Source organism: Erythrolamprus reginae, chromosome 3 (genome assembly GCF_031021105.1).
Source record: "Erythrolamprus reginae isolate rEryReg1 chromosome 3, rEryReg1.hap1, whole genome shotgun sequence".
NCBI classification, from domain to species: Eukaryota; Metazoa; Chordata; class Lepidosauria; order Squamata; family Dipsadidae; genus Erythrolamprus; species Erythrolamprus reginae.
The window spans coordinates 256,589,223-256,614,660 of record NC_091952.1 but is presented as its reverse complement, the minus strand read 5'-3'; the positions used below and the strand labels follow the sequence as shown (position 1 = coordinate 256,614,660).

Here is a 25,438-nt window from a genome sequence, read left to right as displayed (position 1 = left end):
CAAGCACAGGTGTGGTCGAAAGTCGAAGTTGTCTGAGAGAGACCGTCGGACTCTAAAGCGAATGGTTAGAGTGGATCGCAAGACTGCAGCTCCTAAAATCACTGCAGAGCTCAATAGACACATACAGAACCCAGTGTCCACAAAAACTGTTCGGAGGGAGCTTCACAAATTGCATTCCTAATCTGAATTTTCAAGGTGTTTCCATTTTTTGTCCACCCCCTGAATAATATTTATGAAAGAAATCCAGCCTCTTCGTAACAAGCCTCCAGTGATGGGAGCATCCAGATCTTCTGGTGGCAAGCAGTTCCACTGGTTAATTGTCGTCGCCGTTAGGAAATTCCTCCTTAGCTCTAGGTTGCTTCTCCCCTTACTTTCCGTCCAATTTTTCCTGTCCTGCCTTCAGGTGCTTTGGAGAACAGGTTGACCCCCTCTTCTCTGGGGCAGACGCTCAAAAAGAGACAGGGTGGCGCAGTGGTTAGAGTGCAGCACTGCAGGCCACTTTAGCTAACTGCCAGCTGTAGTTCAGCGGTTCAAATCTCATCACCAGCTCAAGGTTGACTCAGCCTTCCTTCCATCCTTCCCTGGTGGGTCAAATGAGGACCCAGATTGTTGGAGGCAAGAGGCTGATTCTGTAAACTGCTTAGACAGGGCTGGAAAAGAACTAGGAAGAACTATACCCAACCCAATAAGATTGATACAGACTTCAGAGGATAAACTGAACTGCAGAAAAGACAATGGCTGCCAACCTGCCTTCCACTGAGGACCTGTAGACTGCACGAGTCAAAAAGAGGGCGGTGGAAATATTGACTGACCCCTCACATCCTGGACACAAACTGTTTCAACCCAGACCCTCAAATCGTCGCTACAGAGCCCTGCACACCAAGACAACTAGACACAAGAACAGTTTTTTCCTCAACGCCATCACTCTGCTAAACAAATAATTCCCTCAACACTGTCAGACTTTTTACTAAATCTGCACCACTGTTACTACTTTTTTCCTCATCATTTCTATCATCCATGTTCTCCCACTTATGACTGTAACTTGTTGCTTTTATCCTTAAGATTTTTATTAATATTGTTTCTTCATTGCTTATTTGACCCCTATAATCATTAAGTGTTGTACCTCATGATTCTTGACAAATGTAACTTGTTGGTTATGACCTATAAAGCCCTTCATGGCACCGGACCAGATTATCTCCGGGACCGCCTTCTGCTACACGAATCCCAGTGACCAGTTAGGTCCCACAGAGTGGGCCTTCTCCGGGTCCTGTCAACTAAACAATGCCGCTTGGTGGGGCCCAGGGGAAGAGCCTTCTCTGTGGCTGCCCCGGCCCTCTGGAACCAACTCCCCCCAGAGATTAGAATAGCCCCCACCCTCCTTGCCTTTCGTAAGCTTCTTAAAACCCACCTCTGCCATCAGGCATGGGGAAACTGAGATATTCTTTCCCCCTAGGCCTTTACAATTTACGCATGGTATGTTTGTATGTATGTTTGGTTTTATAATAAGGGAGTTTTTTTTAGTTGTTTTAGTATTGGATTGTTACATGCTGTTTTTTATCACTGTTGTTAGCCGCCCGGAGTCTATGGAGAGGGGCGGCATACAAATCCAATAAATAAATAAATTAAATAAATAAATCTTTTTCTTTTATATACACTGACAGATCTGCACCAAAGACAAATTCCTTATGTGTCCAATCACGCTTGGCCAATAAAATAATCCTATTCTATTCTATTCTATTCTATTCTATTCTACATAAACCTAAAATGCTAAGTGCTTAAAATAAAACCAACCGAAGGCTGTACAAAGGTTATCTTAATTTTTAGTACTTGAACAAGATGAAAGCAAGTTATCTTTTCATTCAGTTGCTTCTGGCCCTTTAATTACTAGGTAAAACAAGTTCTCCCAGGTAAGTCCTAAGGTGAGGATGTAGGCAGTGGTGGTGGCAGGAGGCCAGCTGAGCTTACACTAATAGGGCAACTTCTAATCAAAACCCGCAATGGTGTAGATAGAAAACCATTCTGAGGGATGTTTCTATCCAACATCGTCAAACTCCTAGTTCATACAGCTAGTCCTCATCGTGGTTCATATGACCACAATTTCTTTGTGGTATCTCGCTTTTTGCAAAGCGAGATCACTGTTAAATGAGCTTTGTCCCGTTTTACGACATAACCTGCCCACAGATGTTCACCGAAGCCGTGCAGTTCCGTTAGCAAGACTCGTTAAGGTCATTAAGTAGATTTTGGGTTACGCAATTGCAATTGTCCTAAGTTGAAAAACGGAGCCTATTTTTCCCCACTGTTGTCACTTTGAACAGTGTCTAATTAAACTATTGTAATTTGAGGACTGCTCTCAGGAATAAATCAATGATAAAAAAAAATATCAATGAGAACAGTCAACTTATTCTCCAAAGCACCAGAGGGTAGAACAAGAAGCAATGGGTGGAAACTAAACAAAGGGGAGAAGCAACTTAGAACTAAGGAGAAATTTCCTAGTTAGAACAATTAATCCGTGGGACTACTTGTCTCCAGAAGTTGTGAATGCCCCAACACTGGAAGTTTTTAAGCAGATGTTGGATAACCATCTGTCTGAATTAGTGTAGGGTTTCCTGCCTAAGCAGGGGTTGGACTAGAAGACCTCCAAGGTCCCTTCCAACTCTGTTGTTGTTGTTATTATTATTATTATTATTATAAAATCTGCATTCCCACCCCATCCTGGGACCAGCTAGAGGAGGTATTTGCGGCTTTCTTGGTTCTTTTATTTCTTGATACAAAGATTGAAATATTTATTCTGTTAAGACAAAATCCTCATTACCAACAAAAACAGCATCTAACTAAGACATCTCCCCCAGGCTTTCTTATATTTTATGTTTGGTATGTATGTCTTGTATGGTTTTTAACAGTTGGGGGTTTTTTATATAATTTTTATTATTAGATTTGTTCCATTGTTTATACTGTTTTTATTACTGTTGTGAGCCGCCCCGAGTCTTCGGAGAGGGGCGGCATACAAATCTAATAAATTATTATTATTATTATTATCACCTTCATCATCTTATTACTCAATTGGAACTATATTCAGATTATTATTCTTGTTATAAATAAATGTTCAGGAGCACCCGAACGAAGGCTGGATAAGAGAAAATGGTCCACCAGCAGTTAAGGAGGTAAATGTGCACATATTTTTTTTGGCACCAACTACACGCTGGGTTCAAAGGGTTCCTCAAAAATGTTGCAAGGCAGCATCATGCATGGCCGTCGGCTGCATGCCCCATTAACCAATATGCATGCACACACCCTTTGGCTGCACTCCAAACTCAGATTCACACACCCTGTCAGAGCCGAGCATGCACAGCAAAGCAGAGAAGGGGAAACTGAGGCTTGCAGCCTCTTGGTGTGGGCCCCAAGCCAACTTCTGAGGTTTGGCCATGCGCGTTTTAGCACCAATGTCGCACAACATCGGTGCTAAATTGCACGAATAATTACATGTGGGATTTTATGGGAAAGGCAATAAAAAAGAAATTCACATCAGCTTTCTTTGCAAACAGCCTGGCTGTCCTCCTCTTTGCAACCCCTCCCAACATCTGGATGGGCAGCTGGCTAGAGCTTGCCACACCCAAAGACAGGTTCAATTCCCACCAGCGTCTCTCCTCCCAAAAGTTGGCCGTCAAGCAGAAGTTAGTGACAAATTAACGGCTTGCCACACTATCGATAGGAGGCCTGGTGTGGATGGGAATTTGGGAGGGGGGATTTTCAAGAGGGAGCGGATGCAGCCACAAAGGGGCAAAAAAGGGGCAACAAGGACGATCAAGGAAATGGAGCCCCTCCCTTATGAGACCAGGTTGCAACGCCCGGGTCTCTTCAGCCTTGAAAGACGGCGTTGAAGGGGGGACTTGATCGAAGTGTATAAAATCATGCAGGGGATAGAAAAGGTGGATAGAGAAAAATTCTTTTCTCTGTCACACAATACTAGGAAGAGGGGGCAGCTCATAAGTAAGAAAGTGAGGACAAATCAAGGGAAATATTTCTTCACCCAGAGGGTCCTTGGCTTATGGAATTCCCTTCCAGAAGAGGTCGTGACAGCTGTCAGCCTGGAGAGCTTCAAGGCAGGATTAGACAGATTCAGGGATGCCAAGTGTATCAAGGGTGGTTATTGAAATGGATGTCCAAGTGCTGCCTCTATGTTGGTTGAGGCAGGCAGGGTTCCCTTGGGTCCCATTTGTTGGGGGTCAAGGGAAAGGGGGGGTTTGCCTTCTCTTTCTGCTCAAGATCCCCATGGACAATTGGTGGGCCACTGTGGGACATAGAATGCTGGACTCGAGGGGCTTTGGCCATTAGACATCAGCCCCAGATGATGAATGGAATATATGTCTGTTTGAATGAGAGCGATTGGTCTTTAAGGAATTGGGGTTTTAGATTAGTTCGTTTAATTTAAAATTTTGGATTTAGGACTTTTTTATTGTCTTTTGTATGTTGTAAGCTGGCTGAGTCTTCCGAGAAAGGAAGGAAGGAAGGAGAGAGGGGGGAGGGAGGAAGTAAAGTAGGAAAGAAAGGAAGGAAAGAAAAAAGGAAAGGAAGGAAGGAAAGAAAAAAGGAAAGAAAGGAAAGGAAGGGAATGTACGGAGGAAAGAAAGAAGGAAAGGAAGGAAGAGTAGGAAGGAAAGAAAGGGAGGAAAGAAAAAAGGAAAGGTAGAAAGGAAAGGAAGTAAGGTAGAGAGGAAAGAAAGAAGGAAAGGAAGAAAAAGGAAGGAAAGAAGGAAGATAGGAAGGAAAGAAAAAAAGGTAGGAAGGAGGGAGACCCCCTTCCCTCCACCAATGCCACCACTGGCCCCACGTGGGTGGATGCCAGACCCTTTGGGGAAACTTCCCAGCCTCCCAACCTTCCCCCCCCAACCCAGCTCGCTTTTGCAACCGGGCGCCCGCGGACCTCCACACACACACCCCGGCCCCGCCGCCTCTGACCTGCCCGGTTGAAGCGGAAGGCGCGCAGGAAGGCCAGGCAATCGGCCAGGCCGGCGGAGAGGGCGAAGGCGCCCTGGAACGGGCAGCGCCGGAAGAAGAGCTCGAAGGCGGCCGGCTGGCGGTGTCTCCCGGCCCGCCAGTACCCGTAGGCCATGGTGAACTGGTAGAGGTCGCTCAGCAGCGCCAGCGAACCCCGGCCGCCCTCAGCCATCGCCCGCCTGCTCCGGACACGCGCGGGAAGCCGGGCTGAGGGGGGAAACCACGCCCACTCCTCCTCATCCATGGGGAGCCCCGCCTCCCACCACGCCACGCCCCTCCACAGGTGGGGGCGCTGGAGGGTCTCTCTCCCCACGCAGCGGCAGCCCGGCGCCCGCGGGCCCCTCTATGCCAGAGGGAGGGAAATAATAGAAACCTAGAAGATTGACGGCAAAAAAAGACCTCCTGGTCCATCTAGTCTGCCCTTATACTATTTCCTGTATTTTATCTTAGGATGGATCTATGTTTCTCCCAGGCATGTTTACATTCAGTGACTGTGGATTGACCAACTGGAAGTTTGTTCCAAGCATCTACTTTCAGTCAAATCATATTTTCTCACCTTGCTTCTGATCTTTTCCCCAACTGACCTCCGATTGTGCCCCCTTGTTCTTGTGTTCACTTTCCTGTTAAAAACACTTCCCTCCTGGACCTTATTTAACCCTTTAACATATTTAAATGTTTTGATCCTGTCCCCCCTTTTCCTTCTGTCCTCCAGACTCTACAGATGGAGTCCATGAAGTCTTTCCTGATACGTTTTATGCTTAAGACCTTCCCCCATTTTTGTTGCCTGTCTTTGGACCTGTTCAATTTTATCAATATCTTTTTTTGGTGGTCTCCAGAACTGAACACAGTATAATTCCAAATGTGGTCTCACCAGCACTCTATATAGCGGGATCACAATCTCCCTCTTCCTGCTTGTTATACCTCTAGCTATGCAGCCAAGCATCCTACTTGCTATCCCTACCGCCTGACCACACTGCTCACCCATTTGGAGACTGTCAGAAATCACTACCCCTAAATCCTTTTCTTCTGAAGTATTTGCTAACACAAAACTGCCGATACAATACTCAGATTGAGGATTCCTTTTCCCCAAGTGCATTATTTTACATTTGGAAACGTTAAACTGCAGTTTCCATTGCTTTGACCACTAATGGAAGAAAGGAATGAAGACTGGAGTGGAATGGAGTGGGATAGGGACTGGGAATGACTGGGAATAATAAAGAAAGGGATGAAGAGTAGGAGAGGGTAAGGATAATGAAAAGTGAAATCCAACTGTCCACTTAGGAAGCAACACTGATTGACAATCAATTTCACAGGCTGTTGTGCACATCCAACTTTGTGCAGAACAAAGTGTTCAATGTGTTATTTGAGGGTTCCCCTCATTTTGGGGGGCAGTATATTTGTGCTTCTCTCTCTAGCTGCTCCGAGTCTTCGGAGAGGGTCTGCATACAAATCTAATAAATTATTATTATTTCTTTGACTTAATTCGAAAGACTTTCCTTGTAAATATATATATTCCTTGTACATTTTTATTATCTACACTCATTGGTCTGATTCCTGAGGGGCTCGGTGGTAGAACATAACACTTTTTTAAATTTTTATTTGCTTTCCAAAACAGCTAATGCACCAGGGTGGAATCTGACTTGGCAGTCACAAGTCTGCGTTGTGCAATCACCCCAGTTAAAAGCTATGTTAGATTTCCTTCGTCCGGAAAAGGTTCTTTTCTCTCCCGCTCAATGATAGTAGCACTATGGACTAGAATGGAACGGAACGGAATAAAGCTGGAAGGGACCTTGGAGGTCTTCTAGTCCAACCCCCTGCTTAGGCAGGAAACCCGACACTACTTCAGACAGATGGTTATCCAACATCTGCTTAAAAATTTCCAGATAAGTGACAGACTCTTCTTGAAAACATTGAGTGATGGAGGGCCCATGATTGCTGGAGGCAATAATCACTTAACTACAGCATGAAAAGATTATAGGCTTTCCCAAATATGCCCATGTCACACCAACACTCCGCAGTCTGCATTGGTTGCCGATCAGTTTCCGGTCACAATTCAAAGTGTTGGTTATGACCTATAAAGCCCTTCATGGCACCGGACCAGAATATCTCAGTGACCGCCTTCTGCTGCACGAATCCCAGCGACCAGTTAGGTCCCACAGAGTGGGCCTTCTCCGGGTCCCATCAACTAAACTATGCCACTTGGTGGGACCCAGGGGAAGAGCCTTCTCTGTGGCGGCCCCGGCCCTCTGGAACCAACTCCCCCCCGAGATTAGAATTGCCCCCACCCTCCTTGCCTTTCATAAGCTCCTAAAAACCCACCTCTGCCGCCAGGCATGGGGGAACTGAGATACTCTTTCCCCCAGGCTGTTACAATTTTATGCATGGTATGTCTGTATGTCTGTTTGGTTTTTATTATAATGGGTTTTTAATTGTTTTTAGTATTGGATTATTATTACAGTATATGCTGTCTTATTATTGCTGTTAGCCGCCCCAAGTCTTCGGAGAGGGGCAGCATACAAATCCAATAAATAAATAAAATAAATAAATAAATACAAGGGGGCACAACTCCCTTAACAACTGTCTTATTTAGCAACTTTGGAGGGATCAATTGTGGTCATAAATCGAGGGCTCCCTGTTTAATTTCTCTCTGAAATCCTTTCCTGGGGACAAGGGTGGGTCATCTCTTCCATAATTGTGCACAATGCTTGGGTGCATTCGGACCGATTTCAAACCCGCCTTGTGAAATGAGTGAGCTCTGGACGTGAGCATTTGCAATCCAGGCGCCGTCAATCTGGCTTCGCGAGGCAGCCGAAGCGCCACCATTTCACACTCCGTAAACCCGCAGGGAAAGAGAAGTCCCAGGCATTGCTCTCCATCTTTTAACCATTTATTAGCTTTAGAAAGGGGAAAGGGTTTGCCGTTAGATCTTGTTGAAAGCAGCTATGTCAACACTCTGCACCTGGAAGACAAAAAAAGGAAGGCGTGAGAAGCTTTGCGTGGGGAAACCCGCACATCCTCGGACCGGGCTCCGTGATTTCTTTTTTCTTGGATAAAACTTTATTGATTTTTCATAAAAAGGACAAAACTGACAAACATACACTTAACACAAAGTTGGGGTTGCAACCTCCCCACTTTTTCTAGAAGTCAAATTTCCATACAGAAAAAAGAATACGTTATTAATACTTTAACTCAACTTATTACTTTAAGCGAAAAGAAGAAACTCGTTTAACCTTACATAATATACCATCATATATAAACTAAGCCAAACACAAAATTTAAAAAAATATTTTTTTAAATAATAATTCTTATTCATTTATATACATTAAAAACAACACAAAAAACCCTACATATTACACAAATAACCTATACATACAAAAAGAAAAGAAAAACAGTTACAAACAGTAAAAAAAGGAAAACATCCAAATATAGACAAATACATTTATACACTGTACCCTTTGGGGTGCTCTTATGGCTGTTCATATCAACACATTAATTAATGTGGTTATATATCTTATATATTTTTCTGTTTTGCTTTTTTCTGCCTTGATACTATCATTCTTTAGCTTGGCCAGTTAACACAAATAATGTCTCTGACTGAGTATCATTTTAGTACAGTTTTAGTCAAAACTTAATGTTCTTACTTCTATAGTTGATTTATTATTACCCGCTAATTTGTTTTTTTCCCTTAGTTCTATTTAGTTTTTACTTCTATTCCATTCATAAAATATGCTCCAGATTTTATAGTACAGTGTTCCCTCGATTTTCACGGGTTCAAACTTCGCGAAAAGTCTATACCACGGTTTTTCAGAAATATTAATTAAAAAATACTTTGTGGGTTTTTCCCCTATACCACGGTTTTTCTCGCCCGATGACATCATATGCCATTGCCAAACTTTCATCCGACTTTAATTAAAAATTTTTTTAATAAACTTTAATAAATAAACATGGTGAGTAATAATCTAAATGGTTTGTAAGGGAATGGGAAATTGTAATTTAGGGGTTTACAGTGTTAAGGGAAGGCTTGTGATACTGTTCATAGCCAAAAATAGTGTATTTACTTCCGCATCTCTACTTCGCGGAAATTCGACTTTTGTGGGCGGTCTCAGAACGCATCCCCCGCGGAAATCGAGGGAACAATGTATTCTGAGTCTTCTTTATCGTTTAATAACCCACGCATCCCAGGCCCTGCCTTTGGAATTTCATTCGGGTGTGCAGAGGTTTCTGTCGAAGGGATTCGGGTCATGGATGCCTAAAAGGAACTTTGGCCAGGACACCCATGGTTAAACAGAGCAGAAAGTGTCCATTTGAGACTTTTCTTTCTCGTATTCAGTTAGAATAGAGCTGGAAGGGACCCTGGAGGTCTTCTAGTCCAACCCCCTGCTCATGCAGGAGACCTTATATAACATTTCAGATAAATGGTTGTCCAGTCTCTTCTTAAAAACTCCCAGTGATGAAGCAAGCTGGTGGCAAGCTGTTCCACTGGTTAATTGTTCTGTCAGTAAACATCTTCTTAGTTCTAAGTTGCTTCTCTCCTTGTTTAGTTTCCACCCATTGCTTCTTGTTCTACCCTCAGGTGCTTTGGAGAATAGCTTGACTCCCTCTTCTTTGTGGCAACCCCTGAGATCTTGGAAGGCTGCTATCATGTCTCCCCTGGTCCTTCTTTTTATTGAACTAGCCATGTCCAGTTCCTGCAACCATTCTTCGTATGTTTTATCCTCCTAATCCTATTGGTTGCTATTCTCCGCACTCTTTCTAGAGTCTCAACATCCTTTTTCCATCGTGGTGACCAGAACTGGATGCAGTATTCCAAGTGTGGTCTTACCAAGGCCTTATAAAGTGGTATTAACACTTCATGTGATCTTTTTTGGCAGCTGCTGCACACGGCTGGCTCATATTTAAGTGGTTGTCCACTTAAATATGAGCTAGCCATTCATGACACTGGGCCAGATTATCTCAGGGACCGCCTTCTGCCGCACAAATCCCAGCGACCAGTTAGGTCCCACAGAGTGGGCCTTCTCCGGGTCCCATCAACTAAACAATGTCATTTGGCGAGATCCAGTGGAAGAGCCTTCTCTGTGGTGGCCCCGGCACTCTGGACCCAACTCCCCCCCAGAGATTAGAATAGCCCCCACCCCCCTTGCTTTTCGTAAGCTCCTCAAAACCCCCCTCTGCCGTCATACCATACATAAATTGTAGAAGCCTAGGGGGAAAGATTATCTTAATTCCCCCATAGAAACATAGAAACATAGAAGACTGACGGCAGAAAAAGACCTCCTGGTCCATCTAGTCTGCCCTTATACTATTTTCTGTATTTTATCTTATATCCATCCTAAGATAAAATACAGAAATAGTATAAGGGCAGACTAGATGGACCAGGAGGTCTTTTTCTGCCGTCAGACTTCTATGTTTCTATGTTTCTATGGGGGAATTAAGATAATCTTTCCCCCTAGGCTTCTACAATTTATGTATGGTATGTTTGTATGTATGATTGGTTTTTATAACAAGGGTTTTTATCTGTTGTAGTATTGGATTTTTTACATTCTGTTTTTTGTCACTGTTGTTAGCTGCCCCGAGTCCATGGAGAGGGGCGGCATACAAATCCAATAAATAAATAAATAAGGTTGCTATCATGTCTCCTCTGGTCCTTTTTTTCATTAAACTAGCCATGCCTTCAATTTCTTCGATTCTATGGTTTAGACAATAATTTGTCTGCAAAAGTTATAGGGTCTCCTGCCTTTGCAGGGTGTTGAACTCAAAGACCCTTCCAACTCTGTGATTCCACTACCCTCATCTTTGCTTAGCAGGATAAGCAGCGTAAGAACAACTTCTGCTTCTATTTACCATTCCTGAAATACCACCATCCCTAAATTAAACATTAACTGTGGTTTAAAGCTGCTGAAAACCTATGAGGCGCAACCGTGAGACTTCAACCCTGAGGGCACCAGGGGGGAACGGGATTATTTGGGGCAAAACTCAGCAAAGAGGTCAACTATGATGGGCCCTCGTTGGGACTTGGGAGTTCGTCAACTGTGCTAAGACAAACCCTGGTCTGATTTGGACGTCGGGTGTTAAAGGCCTTATCATAATAATCCCCCCCCCCCTTCTGACTTGTAGCATTTGAGTGTGGTGTGATTGTGTAGCATTGACTGTTTTTAGTAATAATGTGTTTTAACTTTTTATTTCTAATATTAGATTTGTATTATATTGTATTGTTATTGTTGTTGTGAGCCGCCCCGAATCTTCGGAGAGGGGTGGCATACAAATATTATTATTATTATTATTATTATTATTATTATTATTATTATTATTATTATTATTATTATGGTGTCAAGCTGTAGCAGAACGGCTTGCCACACTATCTATAGAAGACTTGATGTTTCTGGAAACTTGAGAGGGTTGATTTATGAGGGAGCAAATGCAGCCACAAAGCATTCTTTCAAGGGGTTCAAGGCCATCCTATGCCCACCCACCTGGGCGGAAGCAGAAGGAGGACTTGCCACATTGGCACAATCTGAGTGGGCAGCGTGACAAGTTTGTGGGTGGGGGACAAGGGATGTGGGAAACTCAGATTCGGTTTTCCCAGTGTAGGTGCCAGGATGGCTCCAGCAATAAATTGGAATTTTGAGGAATACTTTGACTTGGACTCTGATTTAGTTCGGATTCTACCTGGAACCATGACAATTAACCTGAGTTTTTAGTGAGTTGTGTGAATTCTAAGCATGAATTTCTGGCATAACACACCAGGAATTTACCCTGGGAATTGTAAAATGCCCAGATCTGTGATAGTGGCAACTTGGCCACTCATCCTGTGGGGGAGGTGGGGAGATTACTGACCGCTACTCTGGAGATTATCAGAGGTAATTTGAGAGAATCTGTGCTTTCTGCAAGGGAGCCTTTAGGATGAGCCCTTCACGTCAGATATTCCAAGATTTATAACTTCATTTACAACTCAAGGCTTTTTACTAGAGTTGGCAGAACTTCGGGGGGGGGGGGGGGGGGGCTATCCAACGGGAATACTACACGTCTGACAAAACTTACATAATCTTCAAATTTGGTAATCTCTTCTTCCAGGATATCTGTCCCGACTTTGTCATCCTCCACCACGCATTGGATCTGGAGTTTCTTGATGCCGTAGCCCACCGGCACCAGTTTGGAAGCCCCCCAGACGAGGCCATCCATCTGAACGGACCGGACACACTCCTCCATTTGGCCCATGTCTGTTTCATCGTCCCACTGGAAAACAAGGAAGGGGCGGGGGGAGGAAGAGTGAGAAAGCTGGACCTAAAACTCACAGCTAGCAAAAGGGGGGGGGGGGGGGTTAAAAATCAAGGTATTTGTATTTATTTGCATTTATTGGATGTGTATGCCGCCCCTCTCCGGAGACTCGGGGTGGCTAACAGCAATAATAAAACAGCATACAATAATAATCCAATACTAAAAACAGTTAAAAACCCATTAATATAAAAACCAAACATACATAGAGACATACCATGCATAAAATTTTAAAGGCCTAGGGGGGAAAGAGTATCTCAGTTCCCCCATGCCTGGCGGCAGAGGTGAGTTTTAAGCAGCTTACGAAAGGCAAGGAGGATGGGGGCAATTCTAATCTCTGGGGGGAGTTGGTTCCAGAGGGCCGGGGCCGCCACAGAGAAGGCTCTTCCCCTGGGTCCCGCCAAGCAACATTGTTTAGTTGACGGGACCCGGAGAAGACCCACACTGGTCGCTGGGATTCGTGCAGCAGAAGGCGGTCCCGGAGATAATCTGGTAGCTTTTGCAGGGAGAAATAAAAGGGTTTCCTGTAAAGGAGCTGAAAACCAACCTGCAGAAATTGAGGAAACCATGCTTCTCCAAGGGACAATTTAATAATTGCATGAAATTAATAGTCCTCTCTTACGGGCACAAGAAATCAAGTGATAGGATGGGGATCAGAACCACTGTGAATGTATTTATTCCATGCAGCCATAGCAGAATCGGATTTATTCAAGGCAAATTGATAGCAGATTACAGTGAATGGATTTCAAGTGGTGAGTGGAGTGGACTTAAGTGTCCCTTAGCTTCTGACAGGTTCTGGAGAACCTAAGAAGAGCCCTGCTGAATGGGGCCAAAGCCCCTCGAGTCCAGCCTTCTGTGTCCCACAGTGGCCCACCAATTGTCCATGGGGATCTTGAGCAGAAAGAGAAGACAAGACCCTCCCTTTCCCTGGACCCCCAACAAATGGGACCCAAGGGAACCCTGCCTGCCTCAACCAACATAGAGGCGGCACTTGGACATCCGTTTCAATAACCACCCTTGATACACTTGGCATCCATGAATCTGTCTCATCCTGCCTTGAAGCTCTCCAGGCTGACAGCTGTCACAACCTCTTCTGGAAGGGAATCCCATCAACCAAGGACCCTCTGGGTGGAGAAATATTTCCCTTGATTTGTCTTCGCTTTCTTACCTGTGAGCTTTAGGGAGGGGCCCCTCGTCCTAGGATTGTGTGATAAAATAATTTTTCTCTATCCACCTTTTCTATCCCATGCATTACGTCAAGGCCTGGATCAGCATTGTAGTTTTCCTTCATGGGCTGACTGGGGGGGGGAGAGGGGGGGAACAAGGGAGCAGGCCGGATGCATGCCTCCTGCAGCACTGTGCCGCCCAAAACGGACCGCATAGAGGCCTCGAGGGTGTCCGCATGGCTTGTTTAGGGCCGGCAAAGTGCTGCAGGAGGCTGTGGAGGCTGAAAACGAGCTGTGTGGTTTTTGCCTGCAGCCCGTATTGGCCGGCAGAGGCCAAGCAAGTCGTTGATGTTTCCAGGCTCCCCCTGTGGGCCAGATTTAAGCACCCTGCAAGCCAGATCCAGCCCGTGGGCCTTATTTGTTTGTTTGTTTGTTTATTAGACTCAAAGTGACTCAGGGCAGTGTGCAACATTGTAAATGCAGACAATATATGTGACAAATTAAATTATTTTTTTAAAACAAATATACATTAATGTAAAAAAAATTAAAAACCTCATGCACAGTCATTCCCATTCATTCAATTCAATCATTCACAACATCGGCCGGAGACAATCTCGTCACTCACGGCACCCATGCCCACCGGCAGAGGTGGGTCTTCAGAGCTTTACAAAAGACCAGGAGAGAGATGGCATGGTACATATCTCTGGAGGGAGTTCGTTCCAGAGGGCCGGGGCCGCCACAGAGAAGGCTCTTCCCCTAGGCCCCGCCAGATGACATTGCCAGGCCGACGGGACCTGGAGAAGGCCGACTCTGTAGGTCCTAACTGGCTGCTGGGGTAGATGAGGCAGGAGACGGTCCCGAAGGTAGCCTGGTCCTAAGCCATGGAGGTAATAACCACCATTTTGAATTGTGCCTGGAGACCAATTGGCAACCATTGTAGCTCATGGGGTGATACTGAGATGTGAGCAGATAGTGGGAGCCACACTATAGCTCACGTGGCTGCATTTTGCACAATTTGCACTCTCCGAACACTCTTCAAAGGCAGCCCCATTTATTTATTTATTAAATTAAATTAAATTAATTTATTTTATTTATTCATTCACTCACTCATTCATTCATTCATTCATTTATTGGATTTGTATGCCTCCCCTCTCCGCAGACTCGGGGCGGCTAACAACAGTGATAAAAAACAGCATGTAACAATCCAATACTAAACAACTAAAAAAAACCTTATTATAAAACCAAACATACATACAAACATACCATGCATAAAATTGTAAAGGCCTAGGGGGAAAGAGTATCTCAGTTCCCCCATGCCTGACGGCAGAGGTGGGTTTTAAGGAGCTTACGAAAGGCGAGGAGGGTGGGGGCAATTCTAATTACTGGGGGGACCTGGTTCCAGAGGGTCGGGGGCCGCCACAGAGAAGGCTCTTCCCCTGGCTCCCGCCAGACGACATTGTTTCATCAACAGGACCCAGAGAAGGCCAACTCTGTGGGACCTAACTGGTCGCTGGGATTCGTGCAGCAGAAGGCGGTCCCTGAGATAGTCTGGTCCGGTGCCATGAAGGGCTTTATAGGTCAAGCCCAACACTTTGAATTGTGACGGGAAACTGATCGGCAACCAATGCAGACTGCGGAGTGTTGGTGTAACATGGGCATATTTGGGAAAGCCCATGATTGCTCTCGCAGCTGCATTCTGCATGATCTGAAGTTTCCGAACATGTAGAGAGCACTGCAGTAATCTAACCTGGAGGTGACAAGGGCATGAGTGACTGTGAGAAAGGACTCCCTGTCCAAATAGGGCCGCGACTGGCGCACTAGGCGTACCCATGCGAACGCCACCCTTCGCCACAGCCGCGAGATGGGTCTTCTAGGCTCAGCTGTGGATCGAGGAGGATGCCCAAGTTGCGGACCCTCTCCATGCCTTAAGTTTGACCCCCTTTGCTTTAAGGGCGGAAGAGGCAGATGAAAAACCTGGAAAAATGAAATTTTGTTTATTGGGATTGGTCCAGGGTCCATATGTTATCCATATGGCCCATGTTACACCAACACTCCGCAGTCTGCATTGGTTGCCGATCAATTTCCGGTCACAATTCAAAGTGTTGGTCTTGACCTATAAAGCCCTTCATGGCATCGGACCAGAATATCTCCGGGACCGCCTTCTGCCGCACGAATCCCAGCGACCGGTTAGGTCCCACAGAGTTGGCCTTCTCCGGGTCCCGTTGACTAAACAATGTCGTTTGGCGGGTCCCAGGGAAGAGCCTTATCTGTGGCGGCCCCGACCCTCTGGAACCAGCTCCCCCCTGATTAGAACTGCCCCCACCCTCCTGGCCTTCCGCAAACTCCTTAAAACCCACCTCTGCCGTCAGGCATGGGGGAACTGAAATATCTTCCCCAGGCCTATACTGTTTATGTATGGTATGTTGTGTGCATGTTTTTTTTTAATTATGGGTTTTTAGCTTTCTAATTATTGAATTTGTATTATATATTGTTTTCTGTTGCTGCTGTGAGCTGCCCCTAGTCTGCGGAGAGGGGCAGCATATAAATTTAATAAATGAATGAATGAATGAATGAATGAATGAATGAATGAATGAATTAATTAATTAATTAATTAATTAATATGGCTTTTACGGGCTCAAGGAGGAACACGGAAGGGGTTGAAGCGTAGGCTGGGCACGTCGGAAGGGCAACCAGGCCTACACCCTGTTAGTACAGGTACATGGTTGTTAGGGATTGCCATTGTAAACTGCATATTGTACACTTGTACCAAACTTGTACTTAAAGAGTTAACTTGTACTTGAAGAGTTAATATTCAAGGCTGTTTCGTCACTTCCTCATTGAAGCTATAAAAGCTTATCAGTCATTTTTCCTTTTCACTTTGCCTGAGAGAGGGGGACTTGTGTTTACGCTTCGAGCTTATCTTCTTGTATTAGCTTCATACTTATTATCTATATTGTATTTTGCTTTGTGCTTCTAATCTTGTAATTGCTCAGTGCTTCTAACCCTGTATTTGCTTCGTGCTTATTCTTGATTGTTTATATTTTGTTTATATTATTATTATTATTATTTATTAGATTTGTATGCCGCCCCTCTCCATAGACTCGGGGCGGCTCACAACAATAACAAAGACAATGTAAGAACAAATCTAATAATTTAAAAAACACTAAAACCCCCATTATTAAAACCAAGAAATGCAGGTTTAATTATCCTGTAAGAATAGCTTTCCATAGTCCACAACTCTTCTAATCACACTATGGGAAAGCATCAGGTTGAGGAAGGTAGCTCAGAATATTTGCCTAATCAGGATGAAATGTTAATGAGAAATATACTAAATATAACAATTAAAAAAACTAATAGAAAAAGTATTGGCTAATTAATTAATATTCTACATAGCCCTCCTACTTAGTGCAATAAACTAGGAATTCTTACCATAAGTCTATTTGGAGTTACTTTTTTCATATTGTAACTAATACTGTAAATAATACTTATTTAACTAAGTCTGTGTCTTGGCTTTATCACACATCCACGCTCTGTTAAAATTCTTTGCTCAGTGATGTCGAAGGTTTCATAGCCTAGCTATACCGAGATAAACCAACACACCCCAACCAGGCCTCCCTCTTACCGGCTTGACATCCAGGAGGATGGAGGACTTGGCAATCAGGCCTGGCTTCTTCGACTTCTTCGCGGCGTACTGCTTCAGCCGCTCTTCCCGAAGGCGGGCGGCTTCTTGGTCTTCCTCTTCTTCATCGCTGCCAAACAGGTCGATGTCATCGTCTTCGTCAGAGGCGGTGGCAGCGGTGGCACCAGCCAAGGATGCTTCTCTGATGGTCGCCGGAGGGAGCACCACCTTCTTGGACGGCACGGCCAGGGGCTCAACTTTCTTCATGGGGGTGACGTGCTTTGGGGAGAAAACAAGAAGGTGAGCCCCACCCCTGGAAGCCCTTCTCAGCCGGAAGGGCATCAGAGAGGAAGAGGAGGGGGAACATGTGGGAAGAAGGCCTGGTGTTCTCGAAGCCACCGGGCACCGTCCTTCAAAGGAGTTTGTGACAATTCGCTGCGGCCAACTCACCCCACAAGACAAGAGTCACACTAATATCAAAGAATAGCGGAAGGGAGCGATTAAAGCAAGGATGCAAAAATGAAAGCTAAGAGGCAACAATTAAAGTAAATGTTTGTTTATTTTAAATAAATAAATAGAATAGGCGTTGATTGCTTACCTGAACGCCTCTTCTCGTACGGTGAGTGGGTACAGCAGTCACATGGGTTGCTCCTGTCCAATCCGTTGGAACTGAGCCTAGTATTAAAAAAGACTGCTGGATCCGCCCCTTCCCCAGAATTCGCGAATCCGTAGACTAGGCTCAGTAGTGAAGCTCTTTAATGTTCAACTCTCATGTGTTATAAGAAATTAGAATAGAAGGTAAAGAAGACCACACATAGGGAGGGAAGTGACTGCTGTACCCACTCACCGTACGAGAAGAGGCGTTCAGGTAAGCAATCAACGCCTATTCTCCGTACTGAAGGAGTGGGTCCAGCAGTCACATGGGACATACCCAAGAGATAGGTCCCTAGGGTGGGAGTACATTGCTATCGTGAGAGATAACGGATTGGAGTACTCTTCTGCCGAAGGCAGCGTCCGCTGATGCGTACGAATCGATTTTGTAGTGCTTTATGAAGGAATTTGGTGAGGCCCAAGTGGCTGCTTTGCAGACTTCTTCCAACGGAGCCTGAGTCGCCCAAGCGGCAGATGTGGCAGCACTTCTGGTGGAATGCGCTGTAATATTCCTTGGAATGGAGAGGGAAGCTGTCTCGTAGGCCTTTGAGATGGCCCCTCTGATCCAACGACCTATTACTGTGGAAGACACTCTGGATCCCAAGGATCTGGGGTGGTAGGCTATGAAGAGTGCTTCAGATCTCCGGATGGATCTTGTGCGTTGGATATAAATCTTTAGCGCTCTAGTGAGATCGAGAGTGTGCCATCTAATTGCCAGGGGATGCTCTCGTTGGAGACAGAAAGAAGGTAAAACGATATCCTGAGATCTGTGGAACATGGAACTGACCTTGGGTAGAAAGGTGGGGTCCAGCCGCAGAACCACCTTATCCTGGTGAAACTGACAGAGGTCCTGTCTGATAGAAAGGGCTGCCAACTCAGATATGCGTCGGGCGGAAGTAATCGCCACCAGGAATGCTACCTTGAAAGATAGGTACCTGAGGGACGCAGAGTTCAGGGGTTCGTAAGGTGCTTGAGTAAGAGAGTGGAGAACCCGTGGCAAGTCCCAGGTTGGATATCTGTGGATTTTAGAAGGCCTGAGATTGGCCACTCCTCTTAGAAATTCTTGGATTTCTGGAAGGGAGCGTAGGGGCTGCCTGCGAGGCCCCGCCAAGACGGAAGAGATAGCGGCCAGATGGCGGCGGATGGTGCTGGTAGAGAGACCTTGGTGGAAACCTTTCATAAGGAAGGCGATTATCCTGTGTATGGGAAGACACAGGGGGGATAAGCCCTCCTGCGAGCACCACTGATGAAATTTGGACCAAGTATGGTCGTAGATCCGATTGGTAGACCCCCTTCTAGATTTCAGAATGATTTCCACTGTGTCTGGGTCATACCCTCGCAGGTCTAAGTCCCTCCGGATAACAGCCAGGCGGTGAGGTGGAACCACTCTGGATCCGGATGGAAGGAGGCCCCCTGCCGCAACATATCCTCCGAAACGGGGAGTCGCCAGGGGTCCTGGACGGACAGTTGTTGAAGGTCCGCGAACCAGGGCCTGCGAGGCCAGTGAGGGGCAATCAGGATTACACGTGCTTTCTCCAGGAGGATTTTGTTGATCACGTCTGGCAGAATTGGAATTGGAGGGAAGGCATACAGTAGGCCTGGAGGCCAAGGACTCCTGAGGGCATTGACTGCCTCCGCTCCCGGAGACGGGAACCTGGAGATGAAGCGGGGAAGCTGGGCATTGTCTCTGGTCGCGAATAGATCCAACACTGGATGGCCGAACCTGAGGCAGATTTGGTGGAACAGTGACTGATGGAGATTCCACTCGCCTGGATCTATGGTGGCTCGTGAGAGCCAGTCCGCTTGAACGTTGAGGCTCCCCGAGATGTGATCGGCTAGAAGCGATTGGAGATTTTTCTCTGCCCAAAGACCCAACTTCAGGGCCTCCCTCATGAGGGCCTTGGATCTTGTGCCTCCCTGTCTGCAAATATGGCTTTTGGTGGCTATATTGTCGGTGAGAATCAGCACATGTTGGTTGGATATGTGAGGTTGGAATTGCTTTAGAGCTAGAGATACGGCCCTTAATTCTAGCCAATTGATGGGCTTGGAAGCCTCCTCCGGTGACCATGTGCCCTGAGCTAAAAGACCTTGGGCGTGGGCTCCCCAGCCCGAGAGGCTGGCATCTGTGGTGACTACAAACTGGTCGGGACACCGGAAGGGGGATCCCTTGTCTAGGGCTGGAGAAGTCCACCACTTGAGGGATCTGCGAACCGTCGGTGGGATGGTGATGCGTCGGTTCGAGTTGCTGTGGCCTGATCTCTGAAATGGTAATAGTAGCCATTGAAGTTCCCTGGCGTGAAGGCGGGCCCAGGGAACAATACCAATACATGACACCATTTTACCCAAAAGGGAGGATAGGGTGACAATGGAGGCCGATTGCTGGGGCAGGATGCGAGCAATGAGATCCAAAATGCTGCGTTTTCTCTCATTGGAGAGAAAAACCTGGGATATTTCGGAATTAATGATAGTCCCCAGATGCAGGATGGCAGTGGATGGATCAAGATGACTCTTGTTAAGGTTTATGGAAAAACCATGGTTCTGTAGAACCGACATGGTAGAGGAGAGGTCTGCAGCTACACCAGCTCTGGAATTACCATGAATTAAAATGTCATCTAAATAACATAAAATATGAATGGGAAAAGCCCGGATATGAGCCGCCAAGGATCCCAAGAGTTTAGTGAAAACTCTGGGAGCTGAGGAGAGCCCAAAGGGCATAGCCCTATACTGAAAATGCCTGCCTTGAAAGGCAAAGCGCAGAAATCTCCTATGGACCTTGGCAATGGGAATATGGAGGTAGGCCTCAGTGAGATCTAGAGACACCATAAAGTCTCCTCGATGAAGAGCTGATAAAATGGAAGATAGGGAGTGCATTTTGAATTTTCTATATTTAATGAAGCGGTTTAATTTCTTTAGGTCCAAGATGGCTCTCCAGCCTCCCGAAGTCTTAGGGACCATGAAGAGGATGGAGTAGAAGCCTAAACCTCTCTGGAGAGAGGGGACCGGTTGAATAGCTCTAATAGTCAACAAATGAGAAATAGCCTCCTCCATTCGAATGCGAGATGGAGAGGAACTGGGAGAGGGACAAGAAATAAAACGGTTAGGGGGAGAAGAAATAAACTCTAACCTTAGGCCCCTTTCCACTGTGTCAATGACCCAGGGGTCCTTACAAGAGCGGTGCCAGGCGGAAGAGAACCAGGCTAGGCGACCGCCTATAGGCAGGTGAGAAAACTTACCATCTGGTTCTTTTGGAAGTTCTGGTAGTAGAGGATCCTCTCTGATAGCGGGACCCTCTGCCCCTGGTGGTTCTAGCTTGGGATCGAAAGCGAGGGGAATACTGACCTGGGCTCTTGTGAAATGCGAAGCCTTGATCCTGCTGACGCCCCGTGCGCCGAAAGGACTGCGGTTTCGGGGCCTTCTTGGTGGTAGGTCCCAAGACCTTTTTCTTGTCTGCGTTTTCCGTAAGGAGAGGGTCCAGAAGATCTCCGAAGAGGAGGTTACGTTTCAGTGGACCCATAGCTAACTGCCATTTCTGTCTTACCCCCGCCTGCCAAGGGCGGAGCCATAGAAGCCTTCTGGCCGTTGTGGAGGCTGCTACTGACCTGGCTGCAAATCTGGAAGATTGGAGTGTAGCATCTGCTATATATTGGGCAGCTGCGAAGACTTTGTTGAAATCCTGTTGGCCCCGTAAGTCATCTGGAGGCAGGTGTAGTTGAAGCTGACGAAGCCATAAGAGCATAGCTCTGGAAAAGAAGGATGCCGCTGCAGCACTCTTAATGGCCCATGAGTCTGCCAGGAGACTCCTTTTGAGCATTTGTTCAAGTCGTTTGTCCTCTGGCCGGAGGACCTCCTCTGCCTCGCCAGGCATGGCAGCAGTTGAGTGGAGCGTCTTCACTGGTTCATCTGGCTTGGGACATGTTAGGAGTTCCTCATAGGAGGGGGAGAGCTTGTAGAGCTTCTTGTCCTTGGGAGTGGGAGTGAAGCCTATGGTTGGGTGGTCCCACTGTTTAAGCAAGGCATCCTTAAACAACTTGGGCATAGGAATTACCTCATTGTCTTCCTGTTCCTCCATGAAGTAAGGAAGATTTTCCTCTGGAGGGTCTGTGGAAGGAGTAGCTTGCTTCTCTTGCCCGGCTAGCCCCGTAGATACTCTAGCTTTTAGCAGGAGAGATTTGAAAAGCTGCGAGGGGAAAATAGCAGCTGGGGCTGGAATCTTAATCTGAGATTCCTCATCCTCCGACAGACGCTGAAAGGGGTCATCATCCTCTTCTGCATCCACGTCCTCATCCTCTTCCTGAGAGGAGTCAGAGACCTCCATGACTGGGGCTCTGTAGGAAGGAGAAGAACTCACGGGACGGGAGGAGCGAGGGGGAGGATGAGACAGAGGAGGTACATTTAAAGATGAGAGTCTAGCATCAATAGTGTTAGTCAGAATAGTCAAGATAGACTGAAACTCCGGTGGCAAGGAAGAAATATCAGCCGGAAAAGCCTGAGGATCCCTGAGGCCCTGAACAGGTTCTGGCTGGGGGAAATCCTCGGTAATATCTGGCTCCTCTGGACCTAAACCCCATAGGTTAGGTTGGGGTGGATTTAGGTTTGGCTCATCCAGAGATAGCACAGGTACCCCAGAGGGAGGCAGGTTAGAGGCCTCCGGGGGGGTAGGGTTGATATGCACTTGGGCCTGCACCTTAAGACGTTTGGCTGATTTATCATGTATTTTTTGTAGGGCTAGGTCCCTTCTCTTCTCAGCCCTAGTGGGCTTGGCTAAAGACTGAGAGCCTGAGGAAGAGGAGGAAGAGGCCTGGGGAAGCTCAGAAGGATTACCAGTAGGCCTAACCTCTTTGGAACCTTTGGTAGTGCCTCTCTTGGGAAAAGAAGCCATAGTCTGAGAAATTACAGAAGACAAGGCTTGAGCCAAAAAATAGGGGGGAGAAGAATTATTTTGTGGACTTCCCAAGAGGATAGGTGACCCTGCTCCTAGGCTCAGGAGCAGCTGCGCCTTAAGAGGCAATCCTGGGCGATACCAAGAGTTCTTGTCCTTAAGTGCAGCGTGGCAGGCCTCACTAACTTAACTTTAAGAAAAACCAAGGCACACTGGTTGGAGGCCACTTCCGTGGAGAATAGGCCCGAGGGAACTCAAAGCGACGACTCCAGGGTCAGGCGGCGGGCTGTAGGCACTAATGGCCGACCCCTTAGGGCAGAACCGAAAGTGCAACTTACTGGGCGTCAGAGCCTTGGCGCCAAAAAAACTGCTCCGTTATTTGCAATAGGAGCGACTAAGCCCGGGAGACAATCAAGTCCCACACCGCGGGAGGTAAATAGCCCTTAATTAGTTGAAAGAATAAAGCTTGCTCTCGGCAGGACCTCCAAGGCCGGAATTAACAAACCGGCCGCGGCTACAGCACGGAGGGAAAAACCGCGAATGGCTGAGCCGCTAACTTCTCCCCCAACTCAAAGCCCTGTAGGGCTGAGAAAAAAACTGCCGGCAAGCTGAGTAATTGGAAAAATCTTACTTGCTATAGAAGAGAGATCGAAGGGAAGGTGTTTTATCGAGAGGAACGAGCATTCACACACATCCGAGGATGCGAACTGAGCGAATTCTGGGGAAGGGGCGGATCCAGCAGTCTTTTTTAATACTAGGCTCAGTTCCAACGGATTGGACAGGAGCAACCCATGTGACTGCTGGACCCACTCCTTCAGTACGGAGAATTGTTAAATTGTCCTGCAATGGGTTGTCTCATGGTGAGTTGGTCATGGCGAGGGACCTTGCCGGAGATTAGAACTGCCCCCACCCTCCCTGCCTTTTGTAAACTCCTTAAAACCCACCTTTGCCGTCAGGCATGGGGGAATTGAATCATCTCCCCTGGGCCTATATAATTTAAGTATGGTATGTCTGTGTATATGTATGTTTCAATAACGGGGATTTTAATGTTGTCTTTTTTTTAATCGTTAAAATTATTTGTTATGAACTGTTTTCTATTGTTGTTGTGAGCCGCCCCGAGTCTACGGAGAGGGGCGGCATACAAATCTAATAAATAAATAAATTGGGAGGGCTTCACCCTAACCTACTATGGCTCTACTCCGGAAGAGAACTAATTGGGAAATCTCAACATTGCTCATCAGGCATCTTGCTGTGTGAGTCACAAGGCAAAGTTGCCTCTTAAATCAGGAGGTTGGACTAGAAGAACTCCAAGGCCCCTTAAAACTCTCTTATTCTATTCTCTATTCTATTCTCTGAATTTTCTATTCTATTCTGTTCTATTTTCTACGATTCTATTCTAATTATTATATATTCTCTCTATTCTATTCTGAATTCTATTCTATTTATTTATTTGTTCGGATTTCTAGGCTGCCCTTCTCTGAAGACTCAGGATGGCTTACAACAATATAGAAAAATACAATACATATAAAAGCAAAACCCAACCTAACGCTAAAATTAATAGTTAAAACCCTTAAAAACTCCTATAATAAAATCCCAATAACATAATTCATTCATTCATTCCAGTGTTTCCCAACCTTGGCAACTTGAAGATATTTGGACTTCAACTCCCAGTATTCCCCAGCCAGCATTTGCTGGCTGGGGAATTCTGGGAGTTGAAGTCCAAATATTTTCAAGTTGCCAAGGTTGGGAAACACTGCAATAGAGAATAGAATATAGGATAGAAAATAGAGAATACAGAATAGACTAGAAAATAGGAATTCTGGGAGTTGAAGTCCAAATATCTTCAAGTTGCCAAGGTTGGGAAACACTGATTTATTTATTCATTCCATTCTGTATGTTTATTCTATTCTATTCTTTATTCTATTCTGTATTCCATTCCATTCCTCTTCCATTTCATTCGTTGCTAACGCGGCGTTGGAAGGAATGGGCCTTGGATTTTAAAAAGCATGTGCCGTCTACAAATGAGCAAAGCCATGGACACGCATGAGACTTTTTTTAAAGCACGTTTTACCTGTGTTGGAGGTGGTGGGGAAGCATGATGGGTAACCGACGTCCTTTCCAGCACGGTCAGACGGCACTCCAGTTTGGAGATAGCCACTTGGAGGTTTGTGACCACTGGAAACAGGAAGAAAAAGAAGATTATTAAAAAAGGATGGGGTGCTATACTCTATAATTCGTCAACTTATAGCTACTATCGGCTCTTACGGCATGGCTACTCACCACTACGAAGGTGTTGGTTCTCCGCCTCCAAGTTAGCAATCCTGGTGACCATCTCATTTTGGTCTCCGGCTGGTCCTGCTGGGAAGGGGCCACTGGGGGTCTGCAGGAGAAATAATAATCATAATTTATTGGATTTGTATGCTGCTCCTCTCCAAAGACTCGGGGCGGCTCACAACAGTAATAAAAACAGTATAACAATGGAACAAATCTAATAATAAAAATTATATTAAAAAACCCAACTGTTAAAAAAAAAACACCATACAGCACATACATGCCAAACATAAAATATAAGAAAGCCTGGGGGAGATGTCTTAGTTCCCCCCATGCCTGGCGATATAGATGGGTCTTGAGTAACTTGCGAAAGAAAAGGAGGGTGGGGCCTGTTCTAATCTCCGGGGGGTGTTGATTCCAGAGGTCCGGGGCCGCCACAGAGAAGGCTCTTCCCCTGGGGCCCGCCAAATGACATTGTTTGGTCGACGGGACCCGGAGAAGGCCAACTCTGTGGGACCTTATTGGCCGCTGGGATTCATGCGGTAGAAGGCGGTTCCGGAGGACGGGGTGGGTGGGTACGTGTTT

At 46.1% G+C, this 25,438-nt stretch overlaps 2 protein-coding genes across 6 annotated transcripts in view; both read right to left on the bottom strand.

Moving 5' to 3' along the window:
• The window catches only part of NAPRT (nicotinate phosphoribosyltransferase), a 42,483-nt gene extending 37,256 nt beyond the window's left edge, over window positions 1-5,227 (bottom strand). The window contains exon 1 of the mRNA XM_070748395.1: window positions 4,957-5,227. Coding sequence (XP_070604496.1) covers window positions 4,957-5,167 — 211 coding nt within the window. The 5' untranslated portion in view covers window positions 5,168-5,227. The remainder of the gene's footprint in view (window positions 1-4,956) is intronic.
• A 2,639-nt stretch (window positions 5,228-7,866) lies between these two features.
• EEF1D (eukaryotic translation elongation factor 1 delta) overlaps window positions 7,867-25,438 on the bottom strand; it is a 63,743-nt gene continuing 46,171 nt past the window's right edge. For all 5 annotated transcript variants that reach the window (XM_070748389.1, XM_070748391.1, XM_070748394.1 and 2 more), the window contains 5 exons: window positions 24,863-24,962; window positions 24,654-24,757; window positions 17,056-17,331; window positions 12,034-12,228; window positions 7,867-7,954 (listed from right to left, as the gene is read on the bottom strand). In XM_070748389.1, coding sequence (XP_070604490.1) covers window positions 7,916-7,954; window positions 12,034-12,228; window positions 17,056-17,331; window positions 24,654-24,757; window positions 24,863-24,962 — 714 coding nt within the window. In that variant the 3' untranslated portion in view covers window positions 7,867-7,915. The remainder of the gene's footprint in view (window positions 7,955-12,033; window positions 12,229-17,055; window positions 17,332-24,653; window positions 24,758-24,862; window positions 24,963-25,438) is intronic.